This window comes from Ctenopharyngodon idella, chromosome 4 (genome assembly GCF_019924925.1).
Source record: "Ctenopharyngodon idella isolate HZGC_01 chromosome 4, HZGC01, whole genome shotgun sequence".
Classification (NCBI taxonomy): domain Eukaryota; kingdom Metazoa; phylum Chordata; class Actinopteri; order Cypriniformes; family Xenocyprididae; genus Ctenopharyngodon; species Ctenopharyngodon idella.
The window spans coordinates 17,232,926-17,260,412 of NC_067223.1; the positions used below are offsets into that span (position 1 = coordinate 17,232,926).

General features: G+C 38.3%; 1 protein-coding gene across 3 annotated transcripts; it reads left to right on the top strand.

Moving 5' to 3' along the window:
• The first annotated feature begins 48 nt into the window (after positions 1 to 48).
• zgc:165507 (uncharacterized protein LOC561188 homolog) lies at positions 49 to 15,452 on the top strand. Of its 3 annotated transcripts, XR_007929755.1 has the most exons (7): positions 49 to 188; positions 8,051 to 8,200; positions 8,303 to 8,528; positions 9,146 to 9,289; positions 10,800 to 11,597; positions 12,985 to 13,106; positions 13,652 to 13,863. XR_007929755.1 is itself a non-coding variant. In XM_051890839.1 (6 exons), the coding sequence occupies exons 3-6, from the start codon at positions 8,315 to 8,317 to the stop codon at positions 13,915 to 13,917; spliced, it is 1,422 nt and encodes a 473-aa protein (XP_051746799.1). In that variant the 5' UTR covers positions 49 to 188; positions 8,051 to 8,200; positions 8,303 to 8,314; the 3' UTR covers positions 13,918 to 15,452. The 3 variants fall into 3 exon arrangements, 2 of the variants coding, with proteins under 2 accessions (XP_051746799.1, XP_051746800.1); XM_051890839.1 differs by lacking the exon at positions 12,985 to 13,106 and having other exon boundaries at positions 13,652 to 15,452; XM_051890840.1 differs by lacking the exons at positions 8,051 to 8,200; positions 12,985 to 13,106 and having other exon boundaries at positions 53 to 188; positions 13,652 to 15,452.
• The last annotated feature ends 12,035 nt before the right edge of the window (positions 15,453 to 27,487 follow it).

Below are 27,487 nucleotides of genomic sequence, written 5' to 3' on the forward strand. Positions count from 1 at the left end.
TGTCATTAATATTCATGAGCCAAGCCTCCGCCATAGCGGAGCTCGTTACCGCGCCCCCGAGAAAGCGCGAGTGACGTCACTACATCCGTCCGCAGAGCGAGTGATTCAAACGCGCGTGCGGAGCGTCTTTCTGCAGCAGCGACCGAAGGTCAGAGAGACGGACAGCACACTGATAACCGGACCTGAAGGTAAGCGGGAATTTGTGAAATGATAATGATGATGATGATGATGATGATGATGTGTTTGGTGCTGCCGGGACGGTCCCGTTATCAGAATGATGCTGAACGGGAACATCAACAAATGATGATGTGCATCATTAAAAATATATTTCTATTTAAAAACATTCACACTTAATAAGTCCGACTGCAGATTAATGTGATGAATGCACAAATGTGATGAATATTAATGAATATATGGACCGGTTGCATCCGGTCTGAATCAGCATCGGTCCTCCGCATCCCGTGAAGTGAACAGAAGAGAATAGAAGTGAATAGAATGCCGCTTCTATATTTATCCGGCTTTGATGCTGTAAGCGGGTTTGGCTCATCTGGGTCACTTCAGCGGGTCACGTGACGGGCGTCTCTGTCTGAGGAGATTCAGCATGACATGTGTTTATGCTGTTCAGAAATAAAGATTACAGGAGGACGAGCATGATATCATTAGCAGGCCCGCAATAATGTAATATAGAGTTATCTGATATTATAACTGTTACATTATCAGACAGAAACATCCTGAAACTGCTGCTGTGTTCCTGCTGAGCTCAGCCCGACCTCACTGTACAGTTTTTGTTAATATTTTACTTATATTTTAATTTAAGTTTTAGTCATTTTGTTGTGTTTTTGTCACTTTAAAGTTGTAGTTTATTTAGTTTTAGTTATTTTAGTACTTCAACTTTTTGAAATATTTAAGTAATGAATGTTTTGTATGTTTTAGCTGTAGTAAACGCTGGGAGGAATGTAGGACCGCTGAAGCACAAACATCTACAGGCTCACGCTGCGTCCTGATGGAGACGCCCGGCACTCTTTCATCAACATACTGCTTTACAAATGCATTTATTTATCTTTAGGTTCTCACATGAGCTTGGAACTGATTCCTGTAAAAAAAATCCTCAAAACAAGATCACAGTAGAATATATATTAGGGATGCACCAATATGAAAATTTTGGCCGATACCAATAACCGATAATTCTTTATATTTGAAAGCCGATAACTGATATATTGGCCGATGAATCAAAAATTACAAAAACAAAAGTCTCACCATGTCCCAAACACACAATTATAATATTCTCCGTTTAATTTTATGTAGCCTATATGACAGACTTACACTGCGCTTAAAGGGTTAGTTCACCCAAAAATTTAAATTCTGTCATTTATTACTCACCCTCATGTCGTTCCACACCCGTAAGACCTTCGTTAATCTTCAGAACATAAATTAAGATATTTTTGATGAAATCTGATGGCTCAGTGAGGCCTGCATAGCCAGCAATGACATTTCCTCTCTCAAGATCCATTAATGCACTAAAAACATATTTAAATCAGTTCATGTGAGTACAGTGGTTCAATATTAATATTATAAAGCAACCGGAATATTTTTGGTGCGCCAAAAAAACAAAATAACGACTTATATAGTGATGGCCGATTTTAAAACACTGCTTCATGAAGATTCGGAGCGTTATGAATCAGAGTATCGAATCAGCGGTTCGGAGCGAAAGTCACATGATTTCAGCAGTTTGGCGGTTTGACACGCAATCCGAACCGCTGATTCATAACGCTTTGAAGCTTCCTGAATTAGTGTTTTTATTTTCATTTTTGGGTGAACTAACCCTTTAAGTGTATTTTTGTTTTTGAAGTGATTTTCAATCATATTTCAAGCAATTCAGAACCATCATGTTGAACAGTGTGCATCTGAAGTGTCTCAGCTGAAGGACATAATCCATTATTTATCTGCCGAAATATGTTCATTTTTAATGTTATTGTTATCGGCCAGATACGAAAATTTGGCCGATAACAATAACATTAAAAATGAACATACATCGGTCGATACTGATATAGTGGTCAATATATCGTGTGTCCCTAATATATATGAACTATTAATATGTATTTTTTTTAGGGATGCACCGATGTATCGGCCGCCGATATTTATCGGCCGATTTTTGCTCAATTTACAACCATCGGCATATCGGCTGTAGCAGGAAAAAGGCAGATATAACAAACCGATGGTTTATTGATTAACTGCGTGAAGGAACTGAGCTGTATAATGTCTGTTGCTAATCCTAGCGCTGCTGTCTGCGCTTTAATGCTAATCAAATAACAAAACTATTCTTGACTAAATAACTTTTGTAACTTTCATAAGTGTAGCAGACACCATCCGAATGATGACCAAAACTTTACTGATGTTTTATAAAGTTTATTGCATCCGTTTTCACTCCAAACAAATCACCACAAAAACATTACAGAACACAAGAAGTGCGCATTAAACTCTCTCTCTCTCCGTTGCTTTATCATCAACATACAGCGAATTACTCAAAACACTTGTTACAACTAACAGCTAACAAATACATACAGATCTTATGCCTTTTCCGGGGGTGCTTAATAAACGGACAAACTTTAAATCTGCAAAATAACTAAAGAACTGCGTGCTCTCCTTGTCAGTCCGTAGACTAGAACACCCGTCAAAATAAGAGTCCCGCCTTAGTAAAGGAGATCTCATACATATTTAAACTTACAAAAAAATTAAAATGTATACAAAAACAAATTAGAAGATTAATCACAATAAAGTCTGTTACAATAAAGAAGGATTAATATGTATATAATTTATACAGTGAAGAATATGCAGTGCTATTTTACATTTGTTTACTTTATTTCTGTACCTGAACACTGTTAAACCTTCCTAAAAAGCACAGTTTATTTCATATGTATCTTTGTTCTGTTGTCTTTATGTAGGTCTGCTGAATGTTAAATAGATCCAATCCATGTTCATTAAAATTTATTTGATGATGCAGCAATAAACCTGCTAGTATATTTTAAATTCTTGAACTTTGCTTATTTAAAACATGATCAAAATACTATCTATTTTGATGACAACATTTTAAATAAGAGAGAAAGTGACAAATATCGGTATCGGCCAATAATTGTTTGTTAAAATCGGTATCGGCCCCAAAAAATCATATCGGTGCATCCCTATTTTTTTAGAGATGCACTGATACTAAATTTCTCCACTGATACGATAGCCGATTATTCAGAGCGATATCTGCTGATAACGATAGTTTGGGGGTTCTGCCTTTTATACCTTCTTTTAAATGAATGATAGTTTCATTATAATTAATCATTATATTTTGAATTATTATATTTTAAAAGAAATGCAAATAAAAACTTTATTCTCTAATATTAACACACATTAACTAAATTCTGAAGATTAAATTAATATTTCTCAACTTTCTGAATGTTATTAATTCATATAATTACTATTAATATTGAACATCAAACTAGTTTCTTAGCATTTTCTTTACACAAAGCTCAAATGCAGTGCATTTTCCTGCGCTCTTTTGATTGACAGGATAAATCAGCCCTGACTATCGGATGTTTTTAAACTATCGGCCGATAGTGTGAAAATTGGCTTTTATCGGCTGATACCGAATATTTGCCGATATATTAGTGCATCTCTAGTATTTTTCACCTTAAGCATGTTTTAGGACTAGTTATTATTGTACCGCAGACTGAGTGTTAAGAAACGCACAAGGTCAAAGGTCACGATAATGACCCTGAAACAACCCTGACATATGACATAATAGTCAGAAAAATCTATTTTCTTTTGAATGCATAAGTTTATTGGACCTTTAGACAAAAAATGCATTGTATCATATTTATTACATCAGGCTTTTATGACTCACATAATGAGAATATGGGGAAAAAAACACCTCAATTTTATGCAAAAATTCTTGTAATGTAAATCAATATATCAGCTACTTACATAAAACGCATATAAGTATCAATATCTGCCAATAATATTTATTATAATGCTTAGTTTTATGATCAAAGCTCTGTAGTTTTAAAACACACAATGCAATGTGATGATTGACAGATGAACAAATATCATATTTGATACTCATGATTTTTTCCACCTCAGTTGCTTTAGTCCAGTTGAAATATTACTAACAATATCAAAGTTATGCTTACGTTTACTTGACAAAATCAGTATAGATTTCAGAGCAAAAAGACACGAGCCGAAGGTGGACATTTGTACAAATATACTAAACGAGTTTTACTTGCAAAAACACTCTAAACTCTCGATCAGACGACAGGACTGGAGGAGATGAAATCATTTAAAGGCCTTATGGATTCATGATAGAGCAGCTTCTAATGCGAGCTATTGTGTATCAGTTTCAGTGTACGTGTGTACATTATGTACATTTATGTTATGGTATCTCAGATGTTTCTGAAATATCAAACAGAGGTGGAGACGCACGTCCGTATGATTGTGGAACAGCAGCGTCTATTGTTCCTCTGAAGTCTGGGAAACTCTAGATCTTGTTTTTGAACTTCACGTCTCTTGGCCTTCAAAGTGACCTTGGGAGAAAAGACAGCAGGTCTTTCCTTTGATTCAAACCCGCTGAGACATTTTAAAGAGGGCTTGAACTTTGACCTACACTCAATGAAATTTGGTATAGATACAGTTTACACTGCTAGTCAATTTCATGAATAATTGCAAACCTGTACGTTGAATTAAACAGCACATTATTTCAGTGTACCATAAAGAGTTAACGGCAGTGAAGAAACTCTCCAGACGAGATTCAGATTAACTGAAATCCAGCGGCCTCACAGTGACCCAGAACGTCATGAGTTTGGAAATATTAGACCTTGAAAACAGTCTGAGATTAGGTCCATTTCATTTGTATAGTGATTTTCACAATGCATTAAATATAATTGTGCCTGAATAGTGCCGTATAATGAGCAGAGATGATGCTTATGTGATCAACCAGCATTCTGAGAATGTTTGGCTAACGTTCACATAAACAAAACATTTTTTAAATGTTTTTGCGAATGTTCCATTTCATCATTATTCAAACATTATGGGAATGTTACTTTTGAATGTTCTCTGAATGTTCTGAAACATTTAAAAAACGTTAGATGAACGTCCAACTGAAATGTTTCAGGTAAAAACCCTTCAATGAATAATGAGCAGATAACGTTGAGCGAACGTTCTATTAACGTTACTGGAATACGTTCTGAGAAACCCTGTTAGCTGAGCACATGTACAGATTCAGCTGTTTGTGAGGATGAGAAATCAGGCCTAAAGATGAAGAAGGCCATCTAATTAAATATTCATGAGGCAGCACTCACCACTGGGACCTTGAAGCTGAAGGACAGTCAGAACCGCACGCTGGTCACATGGTCAACGATGAGACCTCATTAAGTGTCAGGCTAACAAGAGCTGATGTCTCCAGGTGTCAGGTAACAGTGTCACCTGAGTCTGTGCTGTCAGCCAATCACATCACTGAATTAATAGTGTACTCACTTCAGCTTCTGATTGGATCCGCATCACCGTTGACTACAAAATATCAAATCAAGAGTAATTTATTGTATGTAAAGAAAGATTGTTTTTTTACTGTAGATCAGTTAGCTGTAGTCACAACATAAACAATGTCACATTGTTTATTACTTTGAAACACCAGCAAAATAATTCAAGTCAGCATGTGGTGATATCAGTTACAATACCTTTGCAGGAAGGATATTTGGATTTAAAGAGCGCAGCTGAAAACAAAAGCTTATCTTACACAGGGCTTTGGTTCTGGGGTGTTAACATCACATGAGCGCTGTGTGTGAAACTTCTGGCTTCAGAACTTAAATACCACATGATAAGAATCACTCTAGTTTTGTTTGGTTTGTAAACAACGATTAGTTATGTCTGTAGCCCCGCCCACGTTTCCATTGACTCAAGCAGCAGGAGGCAGATTCCAAAGGGATCTGGAGGCGGGGCTTTATTTGTCAGTGACTGACAGCTGTAAACACTGTTGCCATAGTGATGACTTGTGTTGTCTTAGTGGCCTTTAATCTCCCTAAATCTCTCTCTCAAAACACTATCTAGACATCAAAGTCAAGATCTCGACAGTTTCCTCAGCTGCAGGAGGAGAGTGTTAAAGTTCTGGTTTTAAGCCTCTGGTTATGTGAAATGGTGAAATATATGCCAGGAAGAGAAGACCAATCACATTTCAGTATGCAGATAAATGGTGAAAAATTATAAAACCATTGAAAACACACAGCACACCAAACATCTGAAACTGAGTCTAGATATGCATCAGTACACTCACAAAGCGATATATTATATAAATAATACAGCAAATCTCGGCTACATGATTGTTTATATTACAGCTCTATATATAAAGTTGTATATAGTATATATAGTATAGTATATCATAGTTTATATAGTATATATAAACTATATGATCGCATCGCTCCCTATATAAAGTTGTATATGTAACTGTATATAAACTATATGATCGCACCGCTCCCTATATAAAGTTGTATATGTAACTGTATATAAACTATATGATCGCACCGCTCCCCCTATATAAAGTTGTATATGTAACTGTATATAAACTATATGATCGCACCGCTCCCCCTATATAAAGTTGTATATGTAACTGTATATAAACTATATGATCGCACCGCTCCCCCTATATAAAGTTGTATATGTAACTGTATATAAACTATATGATCGCACCGCTCCCCCTATATAAAGTTGTATATGTAACTGTATATAAACTATATGATCGCACCGCTCCCTATATAAAGTTGTATATGTAACTGTATATAAACTATATGATCGCACCGCTCCCTATATAAAGTTGTATATGTAACTGTATATAAACTATATGATCGCACCGCTCCCCCTATATAAAGTTGTATATGTAACTGTATATAAACTATATGATCGCACCGCTCCCTATATAAAGTTGTATATGTAACTGTATATAAACTATATGATCGCACCGCTCCCCCTATATAAAGTTGTATATGTAACTGTATATAAACTATATGATCGCGCAGCTCCAAATATAAAGTTGTATATGTAACTATATAAACTATATGATTGCACAGCTCCGTATATAAAGTTGTATGTAACTGTATATAAACTATATGATCACACCACTCCCTATATAAAGTTGTATATGTAACTGTATATAAACTATGTGATCACACCGCTCCCTATATAAAGTTGGATATATAACTATATAAACTATATGATCGCACAGCTCCGTATATAAAGTTGTATGTAACTGTATATAAACTACATGATCACAGCGCTCCCTATATAAAGTTGGATGTATAACTGTATATAAACTATATGATCGCACCACTCCTTATATAAAGTTGGATATATAACTGTATATAAACTATATGATCGCACCGCTCCCTACATAAAGTTGGATATATAACTGTATATAAACTATGTGATCACACCGCTCCCTATATAAAGTTGGATATATAACTATATAAACTATATGATCGCACCACTCCTTATATAAAGTTGGATATATAACTGTATATAAACTATATGATCACACCACTCCCTATATAAAGTTGGATATATAACTGTATATAAACTATATGATCGCACCACTCCCTACATAAAGTTGGATATATAACTGTATATAAACTATGTGATCACACCGCTCCCTATATAAAGTTGGATATATAACTATATAAACTATATGATCACACTGCTCCCTATATAAAGTTGGATATGTAACTGTATATAAACTATATGATCACACAACTCTATATAAATTTGACTTGAAATTGACAAAGCTGAATTAATGTCATGATTTGATCCATTTCAACACAGTTGATTCATTATTATTTGCCATACAATGTGTTGTCATTTGTATATGTTGAGTTTTTGTCTATATGTGTGAAGAACCATGATAGTCTGAACTAATTGCCCCATGGGTATTAATAAAGCTCTAAACTAAAATACAATGAAACTAAATGAATGCATCTATTTTCACTCTCTGTCTGTGTGTTTTCTCCTAATTGGTGCTCATTCACAGGTTCGTTCCACCCAGAGCTGCTATATCTGCTCACTGTCTGCCCACCAGAGACTAAAAACAGAATCCGCAGTGTGTCATTTCTTCAGGGTTACAGAAAGAACCACTTGTTTCCAAACAGGTTTCCTGAACACAGGCTCTCGCCTCTCATTGGTCAGTCAGACAGACGGCCCCGCCCCACACTCACGTCATTGGTTGAGTCAGAATCTGAATGTCAGTTGTAAATCTTGTAAAAGTGTTCTGTGTCTCTCGCAGTGATATCCAGTGATGCCTCTCCCTGTCGGACCCGCAGCCGTTACGCCTCCAGACGGTGGGTGGGGCTGGGCTGTGGTGAGCGGGGCTTTCATCTCCATCGGATTCTCGTACGCCTTCCCAAAAGCCACCACTGTGTTCTTCAAAGACATCCAGAGGATCTTCGATGCCTCGTATAGTCAGGTGGCCTGGATCTCCTCCATCATGTTAGCCGTCATGTACGCTGGAGGTAAAACTTCTGGAGATGAGCACACATTCACGAGGAAAGCACTGATTGGTCGGGAAGAGACAAAAGTTTCTCTCATATGTTTCAGAAATGAAAAGAGGTGGAAATATGACAAGATCACAGTATAATGAATGTCGACACCTGTAGTTCCTCTGATGTTCAGCGCGTCTGAGAAAGCACTTTCAGTTCACGCTAAATGATATTCATTACTGGACTAATTAGATTGACCCTAAACACACGTCCAGATCAAACTGACCAGCGTCGCACGCAATGTAGGCCGCTCCGAAATTAAATCAGCATTATGAACAAGCATTAACATGCAGATTTGACCTTAACATGCAGAGAACACACACACTCCTACATCAGGTGTGTTTCTCATTTCAGCAATGAAAATCATTAGTGAAACCAAATATCCCACGATGCATCTGTATTATAAGACTTCATGTAAAACGTTCCACCCCAGAGAACGTCGTTACTTTCTCTTAGACTTGACCCTAGAGACACATGAGTGTGTGTGTGTGTGTGTGTGTGTATAATGGGCCTGTTTGATCAGTAATGAGCTTGTGTTGTTTTGTGTCTCGTGGATCTGGACTTCAGCAGGTTTGGGGTGTGTGTTTCAGGTCCCATCAGCAGTATTCTGGTGAACGCGTACGGCTGCCGTCCCATCATGATCTTGGGCGGGTTTCTGTGTGCCGTCGGGATGATCAGCGCCTCCTTCTGCAACAACGTCATGCAGCTCTACATCTGCATCGGCGTCATCGGGGGTGAGCCGGACGCCACATACACTCAGACCACTTGAAGCGCTGGTTAAACTCTTTCTTCTTGAAGTTTTCTGATTTTTCCTCAGAGAGGGTCATGAATGTGCATACAAAGTTTGTTTTGGAAAGGCTGGACAAATTTTGGTGACAACATTTGTGTTAGTGGTCAAATTGACTCAATTTGGTTTCTGTGCATCTCGAACAGAAAACCTTTTGTCAATTACTTTAAGACCTGAAGTTTATTTGAAATTGAAGAGTCGTCTTCTGAATCCTTCAGGGAGAATTTGCAGTTTCTTCATCTATTTGAGTTTCACAGTCAAAATAAATCTGTGTTTCTGTTTGCTATATTTTTTTTGGGACCTCAATTACTAGTCTGTTGCAGCACTAAAAAGAAGCATGATAAACAAGGGTTTGAAAACCAGACATGACCAAGTACCAAGTACAAACTGCAATAATTATTATTTACACTAAAGTACAAATAATGTTAGACACTATTTATACTTAATTTTAGTCTTTTCCACCTCAGTGTGCATCAAAGAAATGTTTTTATCATGTGTACAGCCAATTTTGAACAAAAATATGTGGGTCAAAATAACACAACAGGAGTTTATAATTTCTAATTTTTCATATATATTTTTGGTTTTATTTAAAAACATGACTCTTTAAAGTTTTTCTTTGTGTCGATTTTTGGTGAATTGTATGGAAACCAATAGGGGTCAATCTGAAGTACACATTTTCAACACAACAGGAGTTCATAATTTCTCATATTTCATATTTTTTTAGTCTCTTACAAGCTACAATAGAGGATTTATGCAAAAACACATCTCTTTAGTGTTTTTCGTTATATTGATTTTTGCTGAATTGTAGGAGTTCTCACAGTTCTCATATTTAATATTTTTTAGTCTCTTACAAGCTACAATATAGGTTTTTACGCAAAACATGATTTTTTTTAGTGGTTTTCAGAGTGTCTATTTTTGGTGAATTGCATTGAAACCAATAGGGTCAATTTTTAATGATTTATTTTTGGCATTTTTGCCTTTATTGTGACAGGAAAGTAAGTTGACAGGAAGCAAAGTTGGAGAGAGAGGGGGGGACGGGATCGGGAAAGGTCCACGAGCTGGGACACGAACTCGGTACGCCCGAAGCGCAACTGCCCACGAGGCTATTGGCGCCGACCAATGAGGTCAATTTGATCCCCAACACAAACGGTGTAACCATACTATCAACACAATAGGAGCTCATAATTTCTCTTATCTCATATTTTTAGTCTCTTACAAGCTGCAATAGAGGATTTATGTAAAAACACGTCTCTTAAGTTTTTTCATAGTGTGATTTTTGGCAAATTGCATGGAAACCAATGTGGATCAATCTGAGGTACCCATATTTTCGACACAAAGCTCAATTTTAACTCATTGGATTGGGAAATCAGCCAGTCAATCATCACTAGTACTCATGCTCATGGTGATGTGATCAAACACCAAGTAATAACCATCCCGTGTCTTGTTTCCTCTCACAGGCTTAGGTTTGGCCTTCAACCTCCAGCCGGCACTTACGATGATCGGGAAATACTTCTACAAGAAGCGTCCCATCGCAAATGGCTTCGCCATGGCCGGCAGTCCTGTGTTCCTCAGCACGCTGGCGCCGCTCAACCAGTATCTCATCAATGAATACGGATGGAGGGGAAGCTTCCTCATTCTTGGTGGGCTTCTGCTCAACTGCTGTGTGGCGGGGTCGCTTATGAGGCCCCTGGTGGCCCCGCCAAACCAGAGCAAGCCGATCGAGGAGAAACCAGCCGTGTCCAAGACGGAGAAGGCCACAGCCTGGCAGACGGTCAACAGGTACCTGGACCTGACGCTCTTCAAGCACCGCGGCTTCCTCATCTACCTGTCGGGAAACGTCATCATGTTCCTGGGCTTCTTCGCGCCGATTGTCTTCCTCTCGCCCTTTGCCAAAGACAACGGCGTGGACGAGTACCAAGCAGCCTTTCTCCTCTCCATCCTGGCCTTCGTGGACATGTTCGCCCGGCCGTCCATGGGCCTGCTGGCCAACTCTCGCTGGGTCCGGCCCAGGATCCAGTACTTCTTCAGTTTCGCCGTGCTGTATAACGGCGTGTGTCACCTACTATGCCCGCTGGTCGAGAGCTATACCGGTATGGTGGTGTACGCCATCTTCTTCGGCTTCGCCTTCGGCATGGTGAGCGCGGTTCTGTTTGAGACGCTGATGGACCTGGTGGGCGCTCAGAGGTTCTCCAGCGCCGTGGGTCTCACCACCATTGTGGAGTGCTGTCCAGTGCTCATCGGACCGCCGCTGGCAGGTGATAACATACGATACATTCAACATTTACATTTTATCATTTAGCAGACGTTACTTACAAATGAGGAGAACAATACAACAACAAGGGCAACAGTACGCAAGTGCTGTGACTAGTCCCAGTTAGTCTAGCGAAGTAAACGTAGCACTTTTTTTTTTTTAATCGAAAAAAATAGAATAGTAAGTGATAGTATTATTGGGTCAAATGTTGACTAAAAAGATGCGTCTTTAGACGTTTCTTGAAAATGGTCGGGTTGAGTTAGGCAGGTCATTCCACCAGCAGGGAACAGTCCAGGTAAAGGTCTGTGAAAGTGATTTTGTGGCTCTTTGGGATGATGGCACCACAAGGCAGAACGCAAGCTTCAGGAGGGCACATAGGTCTGAAGTAGTGAATTTAGGTATAGAGGTGCAGAGCCAGTGGTTGTTCTACAGGCAAACATAAGTGCCTTGAATTCGATGCAAGCGGCAATTGGCAACCAGTGCAAATTGATGAGGAGAGGTGAGACGTGCGCTCTCTTCGGCTCGTTAAAGACCACAATGTGGTCTGTGAAGTTTAACTGATAATCAATCACAACTCTGAGGTTCCTGGCTGTCCTGGATGGAGTTATTGTTGATGCACCTAGCTGAATGGAAAAGTTGTGATGAAGTGTTGGGTTGGCTGAGACCACAAGCAGTTCTGTCTTTGCAAGGTTGAGTCATCTGGATGGAATGAGAGGTAGAGTTGTGTGTCTTCAGTATAGCAGTGATAGGAAAAACCATGTTTCAGAATGACAGATCATAGTGGTGACATGTAGAAGGAGAAGAGAAACGGTCCAAGCACCGAGCCCTGAGGCACTCCAGTACCTAGATGTTGCAACTTAAGGATTTATAATAATCCTTTATGATTGTTGCTTGTCAGACTGTACGAACATGATCCTCATGTCACATCAAACGCGTTAAAAAAAGGGATGCATGCAAGAAAACTTGTCCAGAGTTTTACATCATCAACCCATACACATCCGGTGACTGTGAGCTGCATTACATGCGGGCCTGAAATGGTGGCTAACAAAACAATTTCTAATGTTAATTTGGATTATGGCTTGTCTCAGACGGCCAAATCTTGGCCAAAATCGCACAGTGTATTCATCAGTCACAACTCCAAGGTTCCTGGCTGTGCTGGATGGAGTTATGGTTGACAAACTTAGCAGAATGGAGAAGTTGTGATGAAGTGTTGGGCAAGCAGTTCTGTCTTTGCGAAGTTGAGTTGAAGGTGGTGGTTCTTCATCCAGCAAGAAACATCAGGTAGGCTGAGATGCGAGCAGGTACTGTCCGATCATCTGGCTGGAATGAGAGGTAGAGTTGTGTGTCTTCAGCATAGCAGTGATAGGAAAAACCATGTTTCTGAATGACAGATCCTAGTGGTGACATGTAAATGCAGAAGAGAAGCGGTCCAAGCACCGAGCCCTGAGGCACTCCAGTGGCTAGATGTTGTGACTTCACCCCTCTAAGACACCCTGAAGGACCTACCTGAAAGGTAAGACTTGAACCATTGTCATGACGGTTGACAGGAGGATCTAGTGGTTAACTGTGTCAAAAGCAGCTGACAGATCCAGCAAGTTGAGTACTGATGATTTGCATGCTGCTCTTGCCAGTCTCAGAGACTTGGTTGAACACGACTTGCTCAAGTGTTTTTGCAATGAAGGGAAGAAGGGATACCGGTGTGAAGTTTGCTAAAAGTGCTGGATTTAGAGCGTGTTTCTTAAGCAGTGGGGTTTTCCGAGCCTGCTTAAACACTGTGGGAAATGTACCAGTGTGAAGAGAGGTGTTAATAATGTGAGTGAGCGCAGGTACAACTGAAGAAGAAATGGCTTGAAGCAGGTGAATGGGGATCAAGCGAACAGGCAGTAGGGTGATTGTAAAGGATAAATTTAACACTAATTAATGTAATTTCTTTTGTTGTCTTTCCTCATGTAAATGTAATTCCTCTTTGTAAACTCTCTTGAACAAATTGAAGCGCACTTTACAACATACACTATCTATAATCACGAAGCTAATACATGCATGGCATTTGATCTGCAGGGAAATTAGTGGACATCACAAAAAACTACAAGTACATGTACCTGTGCTGCGGAACGGTGGTCGTCTTCGCCAGCATCTGGCTCTTCATCGGGAACTTCATCAACTACCGGCTGCTGGACCAGGAGCGCAAGCGCGAGGAGATGTACAAACAGGCCGAGCAGGAGGAGCCGGTGCAGACGGAGACCAACGCAGACGCAGACGATCAAGTGGCGCAGCAGCTCTGTGAGAATAAAGACGGCGTCATGCAGTGCGAAACAAACATCTGAACGTCTATGCAAACACTGGACTTGTGAAGACACTGCCAAAGTCAATCAGCATGACGAGGCTTCATTACACAGATCACAGACGGGGAAATCAGCACCTGTCCTTCAACTAAACGCGCACTTTGATATAGACAGGCTTTGTGTCACTCATTTCTCGTGGCTCAGGTTCAGCAAACGTCCGCATTAGAACAGCAGACGGCTCTGTGTTCAATGCGCTGCTCATTTGAGTCTGTTTTATACGTTCACACACACAGGTATTGGTGTTTAAAGCGGCTGCAATCCGATCTGAAGTTACTGAATGTAAATCTGTGTGTGTTTCTGATGCTTTAGAGCCTTATGAATCCGTTCCTGACCAAAATTACTTCTGAGGATTATTACTGATCATTATTACCAAATCTAGAAGCTTGAAGCAATATGATTTACACCAGAAGTCCTCAGGGGAAATGCTAGTTTCGTTCTGTTTTGGGGTTATTTTTTACACAGCAAACATACAGACGGTTTAATGTGATTAAAGAGTGGCATCATAAACACTCTTTAACCAATGATGTATTGCCTTAAATATAAAGTAAGCATCTATTATTCTACTATGAACTGTGTATATGTTATATTTAATGAATTTGCTTATGTACTAGGCAAGATGCTTATATAATATACTGTATGAAATGAATCTTAAATTCTGTTTTGTTTCATATCTCGTAGTGCTGACTTTCTTTAATGCCCATGTTGAGAATGTCCTGTCAACTCACAAATTTCATGTTTCACATCTATTTCAAGACACAAGCTTTTGTTGTCATACGTCCACGAGCACCAGAGGTATTAATAATTATCATTAAATTATTACCTTTAATGTAGTACTACGTATGCATTATAATGCCAGAAGATGATGATGTTGTGCTATTTATAGTATGTAAATAACTAACAACACTAATCACATTTATTTAATGATGTGGTTATGTTCATCATTTTGTTTTGTATCATATTTTCTCTTTTTTTAATCATTTGTTGTCATGTTTGTCAGGAAACACAAACAGACCAAATGCACCAAACTGCCACTGAAACATTCACATGCATTATTATTTTGTATTTTATTATTAACTTAATGCTTTTTTTTTTTTTTGGTAATTGTTAAAGTTAGCCAATAAATGTAATCAGATTAACTGGATCTTTAACCTCATGGTATGTTGTGACTGTATTCACTTCATTTGTTCATAATTCTGGATACTGACATTTGAAATTAAACCACAACATTTGGAAGATGCTTTGAGATCTGTAACTTCACCGTTCAGCAAATCAAATGTTTTGTATTTTGAGGGGATTTCATGGTACTAGACAATAATCAATGCATTACAAATGTACTTAAATCTTAACGCAATATTTTTTCCTTACCTTTTTCAATATTCTCAGCACTGAGTGTTTGTGAATATCAGCAAAGCTTCGATTCAGTGCTTCATCAGACGATTCAGTTCAGCAGATCCTCGACTGTGAGCGTCATATTGCTGTTACACGACAGCTCAATAAACAAGTGTGACTTACAGATACTTCGTCCAATTTTACTCTGGTGAAAATAGTTCCAAACGAATCTCCTGCAGAATGAATGAACGAATCGGTTGAGTCAGTGACTCACTCATTTGTCGCCACCTATTGGCGTAACGATGTAAGCTGCAGAAAGAGTCACGTGAGTGTGCTTTAATGGGTCAAGAAAATAGAACTATGGCAAAACCAGATTTTAATAAACATATGGTCAGAATACTCTCACTTTACCTGAATGCAGCTTAATTATTTTTCTTGTGATTTTAGAGGAAAAATATGGGTCTCATTTATGCCACATAAGAAAAAAAAAAAAACATACTTTGGTAGAACGTAATTATGACATAGCCTACTAAGTCGTAATTATGATATAAAAAGTCGAAATTATGACATACTAAGTCATAATTATTACATTAAAATACAAAAATATGTAATGTTATGAAAAAGTCATAACAGAAAGTCATAATTTCGACGTTTCATCTTGTATACTTATGACATAAAAAAATCTAAATTATGACTTATTATGTAATTTCGATTTAGTATGCCATAATTTCGCCTTTTATATCATAATTATCAATTAGTATGTCATAATTATTACTTAAAGGTACAGTAAGTTGGTGGCGCTCTAGCGGTTAATAAACAAAACCGCATGCGTTTTGCGGAAGAACATTGTAGCCGGAACTACCTCTCTCTGTTTATGCCTATGGCGAGTCACGCAGGTACTGTGCTACTCCGCAGCGGTTGGGTCTAAAATAGTCCGAATATAAACACTGATTATAAGCGTACCGTAGTGATTCAGGATAAGACAAAACACGGTTTGGAAGATGGATTCATGATGTACTCGCTCGTTATATAAACGTGGTAAATTTTGAACAAAAAACTTACACAGTGTACTTTTAACATGTCATAATGATGACTTTTTATGTTATAATTATGATTTACGGGCTTCCATAATAATGTGACATATTCACGATTATTCACGAACAGCAGATCTGATTCTTAAATATGTTTACATGCGTGTCAACCCAACAGTAAAACTACTGTATATCTCGTGTATTCTGCAGGAGTGTTATTCCTGTAAGTGACCAGCAGGAGTCGCTCTTCCGCTTCACAACTACCGAGATTCACCGAACATAAAAGCTTTTATGTGAATCTCTCTCTCTCTCTCCCAGAGCATTATTATTTCCCGCATAGAGAGAGAGGGAGAGAGAGAGAGAGAGAGAGAGAGCGAGAGAAAACAATCATTTGAGCGGTTTTAAAGACTTTAATTGCTAAATTTAATTGTTTAATTATACAGTTATTCAACTTAATGCCTTGAAGGAGCATGTGCATAAAACACTATTCGTTCTAAAAGGTCTGAATGATAAATCCATTGCTGTGTCACAGTTCGCATACTTATACTATGCCCTGTAAGTATGTATTGTTTTTGTGAAGAAAAAGTAGATACATTTGAGTGTGTAGCAGAAGACTAGGCAAGCTTTGTGACAAACTACTTCATCATTAACGGACTTCAGAGTCTCATCGTGTTTTTGCATAATGATGTATTTAAGAGTCAATGGCCAATATCTTAATGAAAGTTCACAATGCTGCTGCAGACTAAATAATATGGATAACACTGAATAAATATCTTTTCGTCAGGTTATATACTGATTATTAATCGCCCAAACTCCTTTATCTAAACCTCTCTGCTTAAAGGTGCAGTAAGCAATTTCTGAGACAGACACGCCCCTCCCTTCATTGCTCCGCCCCCACACGCACACAATACAGTGGAGGTCTCTTTATCATAGAGAACACACTCCCTAATGCTGATTGGCTCACTCTCTCCTCCCCCATCATGAGTGGACACACCCCCTACTGCTGATTGGCTCCAACTTTGATTCGGTGCTCGGCCTGATCCACTCTTAACAGCGTTTTTCAAAAATCGCTTACTGCTCTTTTAACTGTCAGTCTCACACCTCCGCCATGTTTGTAGTTTTTTAACACTTTTTATTTGTGTTTGTAGTTCTAAACTGAATGGGAATGTTAGAAAAACATTCTTAGAACATTTTTTGCTCTGTCGGTGATCCGTGGCCTGTGACTGACCTCACGGGTCACTCTGAGGTCACATGATCTCCAGATCTGCTGCGTCACATGTGATGTTTATGGATGAAGCAAAACATATTGACCCTGTGGGAGGAGAATCGACACGAGCAGCTGCTGGAGACTGAATAAAATAAGGATCAGATGAAAACATTCGGAACAGGAAGTGAAGAATGCGTGTCACTTCCTGCGGGTCAGTTCGGGTCACAACATAAAAGCACAATAACTGTTTGATCATTTGTGATTCAATGTTTCATGACTGATCCTGATTCAGTGTTTGTTGTCGATCACAGCAAACGTCCTTCCCGCTGCTGAAAGTCTGTCCTGAATCTTCGTCAAGGTTGATTCTGACGAGGGATTAATGAAGACGAGCTGCTGTAATGTGTGTGTGTCTGAAGGTGATTTTCAGACGGTTTAATCATGTAAATTGAGGCCGTATTAGAGCTGCTTTGCACTTTTTAATATTGCTGACGCTAAAAATCCATAAAGTGGAGCAAGAGAAACCCAGAGTTTGTTTGTGATGACAGATTGAGGCGTGTGTAATGATATTCATAGAGGTCTGGAGGACTACAGCCTCACCTATAGTTATGAATTCATAATTATATTGACGCTGTAAGTGTTACTGGTGCTTGAGGAACACTCCAGAGATTATTTAGGTTCAATTATGAAAATAAATCCTGTGTTTAAAAACATTTGATAGTTACGACTTTAACAAAACTCCAGAATTAGTTTCTAGCAAACAATTTATCATAAAACAGAAGTAATGAAAGAATAAATAAATAAATGGGAAAAAAAAACTAATGAATGATTTACTGAATGAATGAATAAAAGAATTAAACAAATGAATGAATAAATAAAAATAATAAACAAACAAATTAATAAATATTAGTATAAAATGCATGTGTCAAGGAAAGTCATTTTTATTTTGTTTCATTTTTGTATTTATTATTATTTTACACATCTTCTGGTTTTGACCTGACCGGGTCATGAAAAGGTCAAATGATCAGATATTCTGATGTGATCTAGGCTACGAAGTCTCTTCCTGCATGTCAGTTACTATATTTTAAAACAAAATAACAATAAAAGATTCTGATTTCTCCACAGGATGCTCTCAGGATGTGTGATGAAGTTTCAGTCAGAATCTGGACGTGTTTGTGATGAATGTTCAGCTCTTATCAGCTGCGGTTTGTGTGAAGCTCACGTTGCCACTAACACTGAACACAAGAGAGTGTTCTGACCGACTGACACTGATGACCGACACTGATAGACGCTCAACGCCGACACTGACGCCTTCTGAGGGGCTTTAACCCTGAATGAGCATCATTACACACTAACACAGATGATCTAACTGCAGAAATAACTCTCATGGTAGTTTATTAATTACAAAAGAATTAAATAAAGCATATTTCGTTCCCTTTTGGAACTTTAAATTTGAGCAGATGTTTTTACCTTCATCATCATCAGCACTATCTTCATCAGAGCTCATATTCACTGTTCATAATTTTATGCAAATAAATGAATTGAAATAAAATATAACTTTGCATTTTATTCCATTCTCCTATTTCTTGACAGTCCTGCTGTTCATTTGCACTGTACTGTCAGGTTTATTTTGCACTGCAGTAAATGAGCAGCTTCTGAATCTGAACTGAGACGGACGGATGGAGCGAGAGCTTCAGTTTCTAATGCATGTGCTGTTAATATTAGATGAGCTTCAGCTTTTAATGGCTGTTCAGAGATCAGATGCAGAACACACACACACACACACACACACACACACACACTCACTCGGATCGACAGGACTTGCTTCTTCTCTGCTGTACAAACACTGAATGATGTGGAGGTTATTCACACCCTCCAGGCTCAATCCCACCTCAGCTTTATTCCTCTACCTGCTTCACCTTTGTTTGAGAAATTGAAAATGGAAACGTTCACATGCTATTAACCTCTAGCCCGGTGACAATCACTGAAGATGAAGCACGTCCCACTCCACTTTCTCATTCTCAACTGCAGTGTATAATACAGCTAACAGGGAACGTTCTCAGAACGTTATGGCAAAGTTATGAACAAACATTCTCCCAGTAACGTTAATAGAACATTTGTTCAACATTATCTGGTCTTTAATAATGTTCTCAGAATGTTCTGGCAAGGTTCTCTCAACGTTATGAACAAACGTTCTTCCAGTAACATTAATAGAACATTCATTCAGAGTTATCTGGTCTTTAATAATGTTTTAGATGTTCGCCTAACGTTTTTTAAATGTTAGAACATTCAAAAGTAACATTCACATAATGTTTGAAGAATGATACAGTGGAATGTTCGCATAACGTTCACATAACCAAGATAAAATTTCTTTAAAACATTCTTAAAAACTGGACGTTCAGAGAATATTCCGAAATAACATTTTCATAACTTAATGAGAACGTTAGCAAAATTTTCATAGAACATATTTTTGTTTGCTGTTTTTTTTTTTTTTTTATATCAGCTGAATCCAAACATATACGTCACTCAATGTACATTAAACCGCATTATTAAACAGTTCTGGATGTCACAATTAGTAGAATGATGTTTTAGTGACTTTATAGGGATGCACTTATTTAAAGCAATTATTTTCACTATTTTATTGTGTAAAAACAGCCGATGATCAGGACCGATTATAAGACTTCAACTCATACAGTGTGAAGAAAATCTCTCTTGTGTTGAATTTAGGGCTGTCGAAGTTAACGCGACAATAACAGTTAAAAAACAGTGACGTTAAAGCAATCTCTATTTGACCCTCTGAATCACCCGTAGTTCAAGCCAGGGTTGCCAGTTCCGCGGTTTTTCCCTAAATTAAACAAAATTTGTCGCGCCTTTAATCCAATAATCGCAAAGATCTTTGTGCTTTTTTTTACTTCTAACAGAAACAAAGTCTCAGCTTTAAAATGATGTCCATTTTATCACGAAATTCAAACAAAATGGCGTTTTGGCGCTCTTAAATGTGACGTCACAGATCACTTCAGTTAAAGCAGCAGCGCGAGTCTTTTCCTTTTTCCTTTAATACAAGATAATATAGCAGGACAAAACGTGAATGAACATCAAAAGGTATGTTGAAGGATACAAAACAACTTGCTGAAATGAATCATGTCTCATATATGTTTTAACTGGGGAAAGACTTCAATAAAACAGTCACTATCGCCTCATTTATCTCAGTAAAGTTTGTTAGTGAGACGAACTTCTCTATAAAAACACTAGAGATGAGCTTATTTACTGTTAATTATATTTTTGTATGTTTGTTTGAATAAATTTGCCATGAAGACAAGTGTTTATGAAAACTATCTTATGAGCAGCTGAGTTGTAAACAAACATTTGAGTCTGATTATTATATATGTTAATAAATAGCAGATTAATATAACAGTTTGAGCTCTGTTGTTAATTGTAGCCTCTAATATTATAGTAATGTACCAAATGAGTAGTTTACAGCATTAGTTGGGTGATATTTTTTCCTTAAAAAAATCAAACTATCATTATTGGCCGATATAATTCTGAACATTAGCCTGTATTATATCAGTGTCGGCAGAAAGATTTAGTATCGGTGCATCTCTAGTATATTCATAATATACAACAACATGTGATACAGTGTTGCTTAAATATCATTCAAATATGTGTGCAAGTTAGACATTTTCAGCTGATTTTTGTGAAGCTCTTCCATCAGTTCAGCACAAAACTACTGCTGCGAACATGTGAAAGTTACCTGAGACCGCAGGGAAGAAGCAGAACTGAGGCTTTTCTTTTCTATTCTGGGACTCAAGATGAGGTGAAGCAGTCAAAATGACATGAACTCAAATGAATTTCAAGGCCTTATTAAAATGCATCTCATTTCAAGCTCTCGTATGGCCATTAATCAAATAGTACAGCAGATCCATCTGTGCTTTTAATGAAGTCTGAAGCTCAGGAATAAATGGACGTCCAGCTTTGGTCATCTGATCGCCGTCGTTTTGTGCATTTTAGAGTAAAAGATGCAAAGAAAGACAAAGAGAATATATCCGCCACTGCGAGAGTTTATATCTGCTGACTGATATATCAACATTATACAAAGTAAAATAAAGAGTAACATCATCAGATCCCACAGAACATCTGCTCAGATTCTGACCTGCAGTCCTAGAATCGAAGGAGTTTAACACACACCTACGACCTTATGCAAATACGCTCTGAATAAATGAATAACAACACGAATGGAAGAATAAGCAAATATGATATTAAAATATGACGTGTGAGATATTGTGCATAAGACCATCACTGTACTTAATGTGTTTCTATCGTCTGAGATGATAAAAAAAAACATCTCAGCCTCATTTTTCATCTGGTTGTCCATCACACACACACACACACATCGGCCGATATGATGATCATTCGACACACTGGAGCGTTTGCCGTGCGGTTTGACTTCACTTTACAGCTCTGTATCAAATGACTAGATCATCAGGAATCCATGTGAAAGCGCTTCAAACCCGCTGGAGAAACATTATCATCGCGTCAGACGCGGACAGACAGCCGTTTGACTGACAGCTCTCGGCGCAAGCGTCTCCTTGAAAACCTAGAAGTTTAAAGGAAGAGTGAGAGAGAATCGCAGCGTTTTAGCTGTCACTCGAGAGAGAATCTCCAAAAGAGTCGAGACCATGAAACCTGATGCTGTGCTTACAGAGAAAGACACTTTATTCTCGCGCTGAAGGTCACGATCTCAGCCAACCGATATTAGTCACTTCTGCTCTGTTTGCTCAGATTTACCGGCTCATATTGAAAGTTTACCTGCGTTCCTGTCGGCAGGGAGTTATTTGCTCATTCTGAACTGAGTATTTAACTCATCCCATGTTTGCTGGAACTCCAAGGCTTTATGATGAAATGAAAAGGAGTCAGAGAGAATCATATGTGAGATGAAATCAGTAGATTTCTATTCTGAATTCCTCTCGAGTTTCAGAAAAGATCTCAACAACTTCACATTGTGCTCAGATTAGCCAAGACTCACTGTAAAAACATTATCCCAGCTAACAGGAAATGTTCTCTCAACGTTATGAACAAACGTTCTTCCAGTAACGTTAAAAGAACATTCGTTCAAAGTTATCCGGTTTTTGATAATGTTCTCAGAACGTTCTGGCAAGGTTCTCTCAACGTTATGAACAAACGTTCTTCCAGTAACCTTAATAGAACATTCATTCAAAGTTATCTGGTCTTCGAGAACGTTCTCAGAACGTTAGCACAAAAACATTATTTATACATCGTTCGTGGAGTGTTTTTTTCTGAAACGTTTCAGTTGGACGTTTTTTAAATGTTTCTACTTGTTTCAGAACGTTCAGAGAACATTCAAAAGTAACGTTCCCATAATGCTTGAAGAATGATGGAATGGAACGTTCACATAATAAAAAATAAAAAAAACTTTCTAAAACATTAAAAAAACTGGATGTTGCATTGCTGAATTGTTACCTTAAACCAGATTTAACCAATAAAATTATTAAAAATAAAGAAAATTGAAAAGAAAAAAGAAAAATAAGGGATGTTTTTAAAATAAAAACCAAAAATCAAGTGTCATACAATTTTTTTTTTTAAAATTCACTACACAGTGATTAACTAGCTAAATACTTTAATTATATTTTAAATAATTTATTTGGTAACACTTTATTTTTGATAGTCCACTAAGTAACTTTGCAACTACATGTCAACTACACTGTTATGTTCGGGTTAGTAGAATAAGTTGATGTTGTTGCAGAGTTACTTACAGTCAGTAGAATGAACCTTCGAAATAAAGTATTACCATTTATTCTAAATATTTTCACTGTTTTGTCTTTGTAATCTCAGACTAAAGCAGCTGATGTTATCGGTCACTGACAGATGAGATGAGATGCAGAAAACACACACACACACACACACACACCAGCATCACGACTGAACGAGGGCTTAGTGACACACAAACACATGTAGCAGAAGATCCGAACACGTCTAGAAAATCACAGTCTCATTAGCATACCAACATATGGCCAGCGATGCATAAATATTAATGTGTCCTTTGTGAACAACAGTGTCTTTGTCTTGTTTTCCAGCACAAACATCTAAACATTCTTAAATCAAGATACATTTACTGGAGAAGCAAGTCAAAAATGCATCAAAATGAAGCAAGTTTGTGCTTGAACAAGAACAAATATCAATGGAGTCAGAAAAATAAATACATTTCCCTTTAAATTAAGTTAATTTTTTTATGACCCCACTGGTGGCAGATATTTTCAGAAAACAAGACTTAATATGTGAAGTCATTTTGCTTCTCCAGTAGTGGCCAAAAGTGATGAAAATGAACATCTTCACCCTTTATTCAAATATTATTAAAGATTTTGTAAGCATAGTTTTATTTGTGATAATAATGCAGTGAAACTTGCCAAATTGTGCAAGATTATAATTATAAACGAGAGAACCAACCAAATATTAATAACTGATTATGTTTGAGCTTTTTCCTGTCAGCTTTTAGTTGCATAGTAAAATTAGACCTGTAGCTGTAGTTTGTAATTTTGTCAGATAAATACCTTATCCAAGTTTAGTGTTTGTTCTAACCACATATTTAAAAATATGAAACATTTTCCTCATATTTTGATGTTTTAATCAAGGGTCACTGCTAGAATGTTTAGATAAACAAGATGAAAATCATTATTTGCAGTGTAACGAGTGAAAAGCTGGAATCGTTTCATAACTCCGCCGTCATGTAAACGCTTGTGAACGCGGCTGAAGAGGATATTAGCGCTGGGGTCATTAGCTGTAACTCGACACTGACGCTCCTCATCGCTTCTGGCCCCGTCGGAGCCGTTCGCTCCTGATTGCAGTCGGGTCAGATTGCAATCGTTTGAAGCTTCCAGGCCCCCGGTGGCAGCTCTTAATAAAGGCTTTACTTAAATATCTGGATTAACACTTTCTCCAGCGCACAACTAAATCCTGACAGGCCTCTTCACCCTCACATTCAGCAGGTTGATCAAACATCAATGAAAGGATTTTCCTGCACTCTAAAAAATCCTGGGTTATTTTTTCTAGCCAAGTCCTGGGTTGAGCCTTTTGGGTCTTTTTGGGGGGTTATTTTTCCAGCGTTTGGGTAGTTTTTGTGTTACCCTGATCCTGGGTCAGACGTAACGACCCAGCGTTTGGGTCGTTTTTGTGTTACCCTGATCCTGGGTCAGACGTAACGACCCGGCGTTTGGGTAGTTTTTGTGTTACCCAGACCCTGGGTCAGACGTAACGACCCAGCGTTTGGGTCGTTTTTGTGTTACCCTGATCCTGGGTCAGACGTAACGACCCAGCGGTTGGGTAGTTTTTGTGTTACCCAGATCCTGGGTCAGACGTAACGACCCAGCGTTTGGGTAGTTTTTGTGTTACCCTGATCCTGGGTCAGACGTAACGACCCAGCGGTTGGGTAGTTTTTGTGTTACCCAGACCCTGGGTCAGACGTAACGACCCGGCGTTTGGGTAGTTTTTGTGTTACCCTGATCCTGGGTCAGACGTAACGACCCAGCGGTTGGGTAGTTTTTGTGTTACCCAGACCCTGGGTCAGACGTAACAACCCCAGGGGTTGAGTTTCTTTATCGTGGGGTTTTTGCGCCCTCTTCAGGAGAGAGCAGTGCAGCTCCATCAAATTGGTGCATGTCTTCGATAAAATACAGGTTTGTGTATGTTTTATTATCTAAAAATTCATTATTGTTCTGTATATATCGTTTAATTTTATCCAAAGCAACATACAGGGGTGCGATGTGAGTCACCTAAACGAGTGTCGCCTGATGCGTTGCATAAAATATTATGATTTTATTCAAAAAGACACAGAATATAAATACTTAGGATGTACTAAATACTTAGAATTGTACACTGATTATTTATGGACAGGTTATGGAGTCAGTCACAACATTTCTCGGCTACGAGTGAAACGCAGGCGGCGGTCTGAAGTTAGCAGTTCTCCCGCCGAACGCGAGTCATCTCTTACGGTGGAAACGGGACAACAGAGACTAATCAATTACACTTGAATTATTTCTAAATGTTTCATTTTTACTTCTAATATTTGTTAAACAAGCTTAAATGTAGGCAATATATATTAAAAACGATATAAAATATACTGTACTATAAAATATGATCGAAAAAGAAATCTAGATTATGTTTGCAAACATCTACTTTCCCTATATAACCCATAATAAATCAATATAAGAGATCATTAATAGTCTTTTAAGAGCGAAGCACTTCAGCTCTTCATCATGTGAGTTATGGAGGATCGTGTCGCGGCATAAAGAGGAAACACACAGAACCTATGAAGACCGTCCGGATTTCATTTAAATGTAAATTTTCCTCATGTGTTGTTATTTGTCAGCAAATTATCTGTTGCAGAACAACACGAGAGTGTCATGATGGATTGAGCCTAAATGAAGCAAACAAACAGAAGATGATTCTGCAGGAAAACATGATAAATACGGTACGGATGCTCTTGAAGAAGAGGATTATTATACATATCCTTCATCCGCTGCAGGACGGCTCAGATAAATGCAATTAAAAATTCATGCAGAGACTCATTTGGACTGTTTTAGGTTTTATTTTTCTTCTCCAGGCTGGAGCAGCTTTAGGAGGAAAACTGGAAATCCCAGATCTCTTAATCACCTGATGGATTCAATGAAGAAGTTTAAACTGATAAACAGATGATCTGGAGTCAGTCAGGACTGATTTAAAGCTTTTTGATATCGGAAGACGAACATGAAGAAAGGCTGTATTATGGCAACACTTTGGTCTTTTGCATCATGTTTTATTGCAAATATTATTTACTGACTGACAGCGGAAGAAAGATGCGAGAGTTTCCGTGTCCCTGGAGCTCAGAGTTCAGCTTTAATCTGATTATTTTAATGGGCTGCTCAGATTAATTAAGATTATCCTAAATGTCAGACGCCATAAGTGCCGACAAATGTCAATAGAGAGAGAAAGATTTCATACATACAGATGAAATGTCATGGGCGGCGGATAATATTTCAGCTTTAATTAAGCGCGCGCGCGTGTGTGTGTGTGTGTGTGTGTGTGTGTGTGTGTGTTTTTAACCTCTTGAGAATCACAGACAATATTGCAGGAATCACAATGAAACAGCAGATTCATTCACACAGATCATTCCTGATTATTAACATTCTCAGAACGTTCTTTCAAACAATGTTCTTACAGTAACGTTAATAGAACGTTGGTTCAGGGTTATCTGGTCTTTAATAATGTTCTCAGAATGTTAGCACAAAAACATTATTCAGGGAGCGTTTTATTTCTCAGATGTTTTAGTTGTTGTTAAGCTGTAGTGTTTAGTTTTTATGAATCATTCAAATGCACCGGCGGATCTGGAGCTGCGAGTCAATCAGGTGTTTCTCACCTCTGCAGGTGTCGCGTCTCAGACGGTCCCTGAACAAACACCGTATGACTGCAGATGTTCCTCCAGGGGCCGAATGAAAGAGACATCACTGCTGACACACATTACTGAGATCAGCTCTTGTTTCAAGTGATACTGAGGAGTCTGAACAACACACACACACACACACACATTTTTTGGCCCCTGTCTGTCATTGGTCAGACAAACAGATAGCCCCGCCCCCAAACTCTCTCCTGATGCTCAATTACTAAGAACTTCAAGACCTTCTCATGTGACTCTGAACATTAAACAGCACGAGAAAAAGTCCATGAGATAAAAGTGAAATCAACGTCTTCCTGAAGTGAAATTAACAATTAATGTGGCCGGTGAGAGAGAGGTCACCTGATCTCAGGCCGCCGCTCTGATCAATATTACAAGCTCGTTAAGTGTGATTAATCTTCTTCCTGCTGCAGCGCTGCATCCTGAGCTCTGTCTGCTCTAATCACCTCTGAACGAGGAACTGAAACGTTCTGCTAACGTTCCCATTAAGTTATGAAAATGTTAGTTCAAAATGTTTTAAAACGTTGTTTCTTGGTTATATGAACG